Here is a 9,438-nt window from a genome sequence, read left to right as displayed (position 1 = left end):
TTTATTTTATTCTATTCTATTTTATTTAATTTTATTCTATTTAATTTTATTCTATTTTATTTAATTTTATTCTATTTTATTCTATTTAATTTTATTCTATTTAATTTTATTCTATTCTATTCTATTTTATTTTATTCTATTTTATTTTATTTTATTTTAATTTATTTTATTTTACCCTTGTCATTGCTATTATTACTGTTATTATATTTTTTAACTATGTTAGTACATTGTTGTATTTCCCTGTCCCGTGTTGTAAGCTGCTGTAACAATAGAAATTTCCCCCCAACAGGATACAAATAAAGTCTATCTTATCTTAGTTTTTGGGGAACTAAAGTACAAAGTTCTTAAAACACCAAAAAATTACAACTCCCACTTCCTTTTATTTTACTTTCAAACAAGAAATCACAAAATGTACAATGTGAATACGATCATGCTGAATGACGAACGATCCCGTCTCATTCAACACGTGTCGCGGCGAATGACAGATAAAATGTTCAGACGAAATAAAAACCTGGACTGTTCGCAAACAGAACGTGATATAACACCTAGAAATGAAAGTTCAACACCCGACCCCGTCATCCTCAGACAACATGCACACCTGGATGTTACCACATGGAGGGTTGTTTGAGAGAAGATCCCTTTCCTACCGAGTAAAAATGACTAACAAATAATGTCAAAATGCACGTTTGAGGTTACAAAAATCTAATCCATCCGTTTAGCGCCTACGCTGATTTGAAAGAGGGCTTCTTGTAGTTCTGTTTCGGCTCTTCATCCGAGCTGGACTCTGCCGGCTCTGAGGTCTGTTCTTCTGGGTCGGAGTCGCAGCTTTCGTCGGAGTCCTCTGTGGATTCTTTTTTATCCGTGGACTTCTCTGTTTCAGTTACTTTTGTCTGACTTTCCACGGGTGGGGAGGGAAATGAAACTAGCTCTGGCTCGGGCTGTGGGGCGAGAGAGAACAGAAAAGATGGTTTATGAAAGAGGAAGTTTGTTACGGGTACAATCCTAAAACCCCTGAGTGTAAAGACATGTACCTGATTTTCTGTGATAATTCCAAAGAACAAACAGTTATCATATGTCAGGAAACTTTACTGAGATGACCGGTTTCACTTCCTGAAGCACTCAAAACTAAATTATAAGAGCGTCAACGAGTGATGGCAGTTCAACTTTGGACTAAGCGATGACTCTCACACCCTTTGTACTCCTTTAGACCTCCCTCACCCCTCACACAGCCGCCATCCTTGTCCACAGCCTTGTCACTTCCCGTCTGGACTACTGCAACTCTCTCCTCTTTGGTCTCCCTCACAAATCCCTCCATAAACTCCAACTGGTCCAGAATTCAGCTGCCCGGATCATTACCCGAACCCCCTCCATCCACCACATCACTCCTGTCCTCCAACAGCTCCACTGGCTCCCTGTTCAGTTCCGTACTCAATTCAAAGTCCTCCTGTTAACATTCAAGACCATCCACAACCTCGCCCCCCCCATATCTGTCCGACCTCCTCCATGTTCCCACTCCCTCCCGCTCCCTCAGATCCTCTTCCCCTCCGCCCGTCTCACCACTATGGGGAGCCGAGCATTCAGCTGCTCTGCTCCCCGTCTCTGGAACTCATGACCACCTCAACTCAGAAACACAGATTCTTTTCCCCATTTCAAATCACAACTCAAAACACATCTGTTCCAAACCGCCTACTCCGTCTGACTCCAATTGCACTGTCATTTTGTTATTGTTTCTATTTTTTCTTACCACTTTGTTAGTTTATATTGATTTCATGTTGACTTTGATTTTGTTTCCTTTAATGTAAATTTGTGTATATATATATATATATATATATCTGTGCGGTGTCCTTGAGTGCCGAGAAAGGCGCCTTTAAAGGTGACATATCATGCAAAATGGACTTTTTAATGGTTCTCTACCTGAAATATGTGTCCCTGTCTACAAACCCCCCGAGAATGAAAAAAATCCATTCTGCCCCTGTTCGGATTTCTCCACCTTTCTGTAAATGTGTGTGAAACGAGCCGTTTCAGACTTCCGTGTTTTTGTTACGTAACAACAATATCCGGTCTGTCACGGAGTCAGAGCTCGGAGCTTGTTCAGCCCATAGACTGTATAAAATAATACTGAATCCCCCCTCCGTTTTTCATTCTCTGCACAAATGTGTGCTAACAAGGAGCTTAGGAGGGAGGCATGCTAGTTGTAGGCTGTCTTAATAAACACAAAGGTCGCTTTGACTCCCCACGTCTGCAGATTTGAAGATATAGTGGATGATTTTTATTTGTCATGGATAAGTGCTAGCGCTAGTTAGCATAGCTACATGTCGTAGCTGTAGCTGTGTACCAAGACACACGTCGACATACTGACAAATAAAACAACAGGAAACACTAAATCTGTGACCAATCCTTCAGAAAAGGTCCTGCTGCCTTTCTGGCAGAGGTCGGTTTTACTCCCCACGTCTGCAGATTTGAAGATCTAGTGGATGATTTTTATTTATCATGGATAAGTGCTAGCGCTAGTTAGCATAGCCACATAGCTACATGTTCCTAGCTGTGTACCAAGACACACGTCGACATACTGATAAATAAAACAACAAGAAACACTAAATCTGTGACCAATCCTTCAGAAAGGTCCTGCTGCAGGCGCCTCTCCGTCAGGATCAGATTCTGGATCAGATTCAGAGGGTTGAAGTAACGTGATCTCTGAGCAGCCGTGTATATTCAGCCAACATGTAAACATTAGATCAACGTGCTGGAGAGCTGAGTCACATCCACTTCCTGAGGGGGCGTGGTCAGAGGGAAAACAGAGTGTTCTGATGAGGAATGAAGAAGAGGGCTTTTCAGGCAGACCAAAATCTGATTTCAAAGTGTTTTTTTGACGATAAACTTTAAAGACATGTTTTGGGGACCTCTTAGACCAATATATATTGATGAAAAAAGCGTGATATGTCACCTTTAAAGAAATGAAAACTAAAGGGGACAGGGTGTTCACAGTGAGGGGTCCGACACTCTGGAACCATCTGCCCGAGGAGATCAGGTCTGCTGAGTCAGTGAGTTCCTTTAAATCCCTTCTTAAAACATACTTTTATCACAGAGTCTTTCCTGATTTTACCTAAGTTTAATTTCATCTTATTTTAACTGTCTTAAGAAATATATTTTTAAAGAATTGTATTCCTTTAGAGTTCTTTTAGGGGAATTTTATGTCTTTTAAAATATTTTTTATTTCTTTATCTTGACTTGTGTTTACATAGGAACTGCCTGTTTTATTTTGCTGCCCATGTGAAGCCCTTTGTAACTTGGTTTTTGAAGTGCTCTACAAATAAAATAAAATAATTATTATTATTATTAATATAAATTAGGTTCTGCTTTTATTTTGAAAATGTTCTTAACCTCTCGAGTTGTAGTGTTTCTTTATTTCCTTTTGAGTCCTTCCACATTTCCATATCTCACACTGTGTTCAGTTAAGTGTTCACTTCATGTGCTCTCTTCAGTTTTGTAGATTTCTCTCTGCAGTGCGTCACTTTTTGTGTTCATCTTTTAAACTTTTCCCCACAGTTCCGGTCTCCTTTCTTCCCCCCTCACCTCACTGAAACCCAGTCCACAGTGTCTCCGGTTCCGCCCCGACATCTTCCCGTCCATGCCCTGCTGGTACTGCATCTCTAGCTGCTCGCTGATCTTCTTATCTTCCTGCCCTGCAGAGGAGACACCAGTAACAGCAGGCACACCCAGCCATTACAGGCCTATCCATGCATGGATAGGGCTGTGCGGCGGACGTGTGGTGGGGAAGCCGGGTTAATTGCATTGGGCAGTAAAGGTGAGAGGCAGCATGGGTGCAGGCAAAGGGACAGTAGTGTTTGGACATTTCATAACAAGAACACATTATAAACACTGTTTCACTAAAAGCCACATGAGGAAGCTCACCACTGCGGAAGTGGGATGTGGACTTGTGTTCGCCGATGACGAGGCGTCCGGTAGGTTCTCTCTGGAAAACAGATACAGTCGAACATTAGACCAACGTCACAATGTCTCATAAAGCAACACATGCCACAAGCCTTCATCATTTTGTGCAAGTGTATAGATCCATAAAATGCACCAAACTAGGGATGTCAACAATTAAAGCTAGGGTTGGCAGTCTCGGAAAACCAGCATGAATTTGAATGTAGCTTTTCCTCATGACTCCGTCTAACCCCTCCCCTCCTCCCTCAGAGCTCCTCCAAAACAACGCCCCCCCCCCCCCCCCCCCCCCCCCCCCGCTCACATGCACGAGCGCCGCTGATTCTCGACCATATGATGGTGACTGATTCAAAACCGGTCCTCACCAAAACATTCTCAAAGTGAAAGTTAAAAACACAAACAAACATGGCTGCTGTTAGCACTCACAACTATCATGCTAGCATTATCCAGTTGTACTGGTGACACGAGATCAGGAGAAAAGTTATAACACATATATAACACTGTAACAGCTCTACTGTTTGTTAAACATGTTCAGTGTAGATGTTCTTAATTCCTACAGTGTTGACGGTCAGTGAAGGCATCAGGCGAGGTGTAGAGTGTTTGAGCTGGAGAGAGGAGAGACAAGAGGAGAAGTTCTTCATTCATTCAAACATTGATTGTTGTTTTGTTGGTTGGCGTGATCACGGCCGACAGTGACCGGTTATTAAAGATCAACGTGTTCACGAATCAGCTCGTCATCACTACAGCGTCCGGACGGACACTACAATACATGTACATTTCTATAGGACTTACTGAACGTCATTAATTATTCTGCTTGTTGGTGAGAGCTTTTTAGACTCTGATCCGGACTACAGTCCTGAGCAAAGCACCTCATCAGGTCAGAGGGGACAGGCCCGAGGACGAGCGAGAGGGGCAGTAAATAGAGTCAGGGGAAGTAGAGGCAGGAGACGGGGACTCAGAGGAGTGCACGCCGGGGAAATGTACGCGCAGGAGGCGGGCAGAACGGCTGGATGGGATTTGATTGGTTTAAAATTTGGGGACCCAAAAAAACTGTGATTGGTTGATGTTTTCCCAGGTTTACTCCGGCTGTAGATAGCAGCTTTTCTTCACTCTTTTTTAAGAACACATCATGTATTGATTACCATCAGGACATAAAGATCATTTTAACCAGTATAACAAAAAGTGGATCTAAATCTGATTACCAACCCCAGCTTTAATCGAGTACGTTTGAAAACAAAAGATTAAATCGATAACACTTGATCATTAACATTTCCAAAGACCGGTCAAGGAAAACACTTAAAATTGACATCCCCTACACCAAACGAACCTTGCTGGCGCCCATCAGACGTAAAAACTTTTGTTTCCGTTCATCGCTGCCAAGATCAGCTGACGCCCACTGCGTGGACCCATCCTACAAAAAGAAACAATGTTAGTATCTGAAAGTACAAGAGTCTTGTGTTACTAAAAAGAGAGAGATTAATGCATCTTAAGCTGATTTGAGGTCTTACTTTATGCAGGAGAGGAAGGGGACTACTTTACAGTATTTCTCAGTGGCTAAAACACTAAGCTCTATTGTCTGAACCAGATTCCTTAGTGGCCTGAACCCATGTATTGAATCAGTCACTCTTTTGGCAAAACCATAAACACTTTTCACCTGTTAGACACAACTTCAAACATATTCTTACTCACTAAAACACATGTTGCACTGTGATGCACTTGTGTTGCATAAAAGGTAAGCACAGGGAGCAAAAGTTCAACACATTTGAAGCACAGGTGTCACAGCTTAAACACAACCACTCAGAACTGAATTTAACCCTGGATCCGGCACGCCAGGGTTTTTTTTCCCCCCGGTTGCCTATGGAGAGAATATTGTGTCTTTAATATGCAATCAAAAATAATGGATTTGAGAACAAAAAACAATTTTGCAAACAAAATTATGATTTGAAAAATATGAAATAATGCTATGAATAAAGGAAATATATTTGTGATTAAAAATGTATCTTTATAAATCCACTCTTTTTTTGTTACAAACAAAATTATTATTCTCACGAACCACAGATTCGTTTGCGTTTCCAGTTTTTGCGTTTGCGTTTCTACATAACTGTCATGGGCGGGACCTCCCCTGAGAGATGCAAGAAGCCTCCTGATTGGTCAGTCTCACTCTGGGAGACGGTGTGACAACTTCCGCCCCAACAAGTTGTTGCCGCGAAGGGAGACATATCAACATCGAGAAACAGGTACGTTTTGCGTAACATACCTGTCTATTTTCTGTCTTATTGGTGCTATTAAGGTTACACTTGTCGTTCGTTCTTCCAGTGTTTTTTTCTCCTAACCGTTTTAGACGGCGGTATCAGACGTTAACACCTAACACGCTGTGTGCTCGTCATAAGTGACTGACTTTATTACCATTTATTACCTGTGAAGACAAGGGAAATTATTCTCCATGAGTGAAAACAGTCATAATAACAGTTACCTCAGTAAACTGCTTCCTGATGCTGCTTTCTGGTACCAGCGACAGTGATAAATAAAACATGATCAAACCCTAAGGGTTGAAGATCAGTGAAAATATGGCCCCTTTTATGCTTTTAGTTTCTTTTTACTTAACTTAAAGGAGGAATGACCCCTCAACAATCCACACACACGCCTCCTGATTTGTTCTGATAGTATATCTAATGAAAAAGTTTGTTTATTTATTTATAAACAGGCCGATAACTATGAAATTAGGATAACTGTCACTAAAGCCGGGCGGTAATAAATTCAGTCACTTATGACGAGCACACAGCATGTTAGGTGTTAATGTCTGATACAGCCGTCTAAAAAAGGTTAGGGGAAAAAAACACTGGAAGAACGAACAACAAGTGTAACCTTAATAGCACCAATAAGACAGAAAATAGACAGGTATGTTACGCAAAACGGACCTGTTTCTCCATGTTGATATGTCTCCCTTCGCGGCAACAACTTGTTGGGGCGGAAGTTGTCACACCGTCTCTCTGAGTGAGACTGACCAATCAGGAGGCTTCTTGCATCTCTCAGGGGAGGTCCCGCCCATGACAGTTATGTAGAAACGCAAACGCAAAAACTGGAAACGCAAACGAATCTGTGGTTCGTGAGAATAATAATTTTGTTTGTAACAAAAAAAGAGCGGATTTATAAAGATACATTTTTAATCACAAATATATTTCCTTTATTCATAGCATTATTTCAGATTTTTCAAATCATAATTTTGTTTGCAAAATTGTTTTTTGTTCTCAAATCCATTATTTTTGATTACATATTAAAGACACAATATTCTCTCCATAGTTGCCTGGTCAGGGAGAATGTGGCCTGTGATGTGGATGAAGTCCTGTGGCCTGACCCAGCATGTAGACCTGATGCTGTGGCTGAATGATTGTAGATACTGTCAGCACTTCAGTTTGATTTTGTGGATTACGCTGTGATGTGCTTCTTGTTTATGTTTGTTATTACTTTAGTTTTAGTGGATACAGGAGCCTCATTCATTTAGCCTACTGTGAACAATAAACAGTATTTCTACAGCTTCATGTCCTGAGCATTGTGTTTTCATTTTTTGACTGCTCAGTATTGGGGGCTCAGTCCATCCATAGGGACTTGGCTTGGGAACCGAAGGGTCGCCGGTTCGAGTCCCAGTATGGACAAAGTTTGGCAAGTGGACTGGTGCTGGTTCACTTGCCTGGGCACTGCCGAGGTGCCCTTGAGCAAGGCACCAAACCTCCAACTGCTCAGGGTGCGCTGGTTGATGGCAGCATCCTCACTCTGACATCTCTCCCTAAGCATGTTCACTGCATGTGTGTGCATGATTGTATATATATACTGTGTGTGTAGCATGTCCAAAAAAATAGCATGAGTGCAAATCCCCCCTTGGGATTAATAAAGTACCTCTCTTTCTATGGTTTTAAATTTTGATTGACTTGGGGTATGATCTGACAATATTGTTTGGTTTTGCAGGAAGAGTCAGAGGTTTGGTGAATGTAGTTTGAAAATTGGGTGTTGTGCTTATAGTGTTGAGAAAAGCGTGGTGGATGTCAAGAAATGTGTTTTAGCAATTGAGAAATACTGTAAAAACTACAACAACTAGTAGTGTTTTCTAGAGATGTGTCCAAAATTCGTCCTGTATGTGTTCAAACATGCATTATAATAGTATTTAACCCCTAAATAATGCTCTTTACTTGCCTTTTAGGCTGTATTTTTAATGTTGGATGCATAAAGTTGTGATAAAAATGGAATTGTCCTAACTTAAATGGGTAACAGATCCAGTCAACACACTTTATTTCAGTCCATTTTGATACAACACGACACATTTCATTCACAAAAATGCGCCTATTTGCATTTATATAGGCAATATTTACAACATGTGATGTGTTTTGAAATATAAAGTCTAAATTCGACCTAAAAAGGCACGTGCACTTCATCCAGACTCTGAACCCTTGTAGAGAAACCTGTTCTGAATCACAACAAAGCGCGTGAAGCCAGCCGTCCCTCCACACACTGAGGGGGATGCTAACCTGGAGCGATGAGCTCGTGCCTTTAATTCAAAGATATCCTCCACTCCTCTGGTTTTACTCACATCACTTGGAGACGCGGGTCGTTTCGTCCCATGCCTGTCCTGTGAATGACTCATTCTGAACGGGAGCTTCAGTAAATGGACAGTGAAACTACATACCACCTAGCAGCGGGAGGCTAGCTGCTTTTGTCAACAGGGTTCTGTTTCAGTACTTCCGGTTCCGGTCTGCTTCTTCTTCGTGTGTGGAGTTGCAGTTAGCGGGGAGATTCAGACGAGCGCCAGTCCTCCCAGTTATTAGATAGTAGAATAAAGATAAGATAAAATAAGATAAAATAAAATAAAATAAAATAAAATAAAATAAAATAAGATTAGATAAGATAAGATAAAATAAAATAAAATAAGATAAGATAAGATAAGATATTACTTTATTGATCCCCCCGGGGGGAAATTCAGTGGTTACAGTAACCCACACATAAGTACAATCAAGAAAGGAGTTTCAATAAGTACAAAATAAGTAAAAAAAAATAATAATAAATAAATAAAAATAAAAATAAAATAATAAAGTAAAATAAAATAATAAAATAAAATAAAAATAATAAAATAAAATAAAATAAAAATAAGTAAAAAAAAATAGATAAATAAAGCTAGAATACAATTTAGATATATACAATGTAACAGTGGAATTTAAATTAAGTAGAAGTAATTACAGGCAGTATTAAAATGTTTCAGTAGTGACAGGTTGACATGGTTTGATTATGGTTGGTAATGACAAATTAAGTAATAAATAGAAATAATATTTGTATGTAATATGACCATGTGTTGTAGTTGGAATAGTAATGTAATATAACATAATATAATATAGCAAGATAATTATATAATACAGTATATTATGCATTATAATGCCAGCAGCAGTCAAGAGAGAGTTTGGGATGAGATTATGGAGTGTGACAGACAGAGCAGGGATGGTATGGATC

The 9,438-nt window shown here is 40.2% G+C and overlaps 1 protein-coding gene across 2 annotated transcripts; it reads right to left on the bottom strand.

Annotated features, from left to right (window-relative positions):
- Positions 1 to 360: 360 nt before the first annotated feature.
- On the bottom strand, positions 361 to 8,727 carry c6h11orf58 (chromosome 6 C11orf58 homolog). Of its 2 annotated transcripts, none has more exons than XR_004631678.1 (5): positions 8,528 to 8,727; positions 5,273 to 5,356; positions 3,913 to 3,973; positions 3,574 to 3,751; positions 361 to 938 (listed from the first exon to the last, which is right to left on the bottom strand). XR_004631678.1 is itself a non-coding variant. In XM_034686601.1 (5 exons), exons 1-5 carry the CDS (start codon positions 8,579 to 8,581, stop codon positions 723 to 725), a joined length of 525 nt encoding a protein of 174 aa, XP_034542492.1. In that variant the 5' UTR covers positions 8,582 to 8,718; the 3' UTR covers positions 361 to 722. The 2 variants fall into 2 exon arrangements, 1 of the variants encoding a protein (XP_034542492.1); XM_034686601.1 differs by having other exon boundaries at positions 3,574 to 3,683; positions 8,528 to 8,718.
- Between the last annotated feature and the right edge of the window lie 711 nt (positions 8,728 to 9,438).

Source organism: Notolabrus celidotus, chromosome 6, assembly GCF_009762535.1.
Source record: "Notolabrus celidotus isolate fNotCel1 chromosome 6, fNotCel1.pri, whole genome shotgun sequence".
Taxonomy (NCBI): domain Eukaryota; kingdom Metazoa; phylum Chordata; class Actinopteri; order Labriformes; family Labridae; genus Notolabrus; species Notolabrus celidotus.
This window is presented reverse-complemented; position numbering and strand designations above follow the sequence as displayed.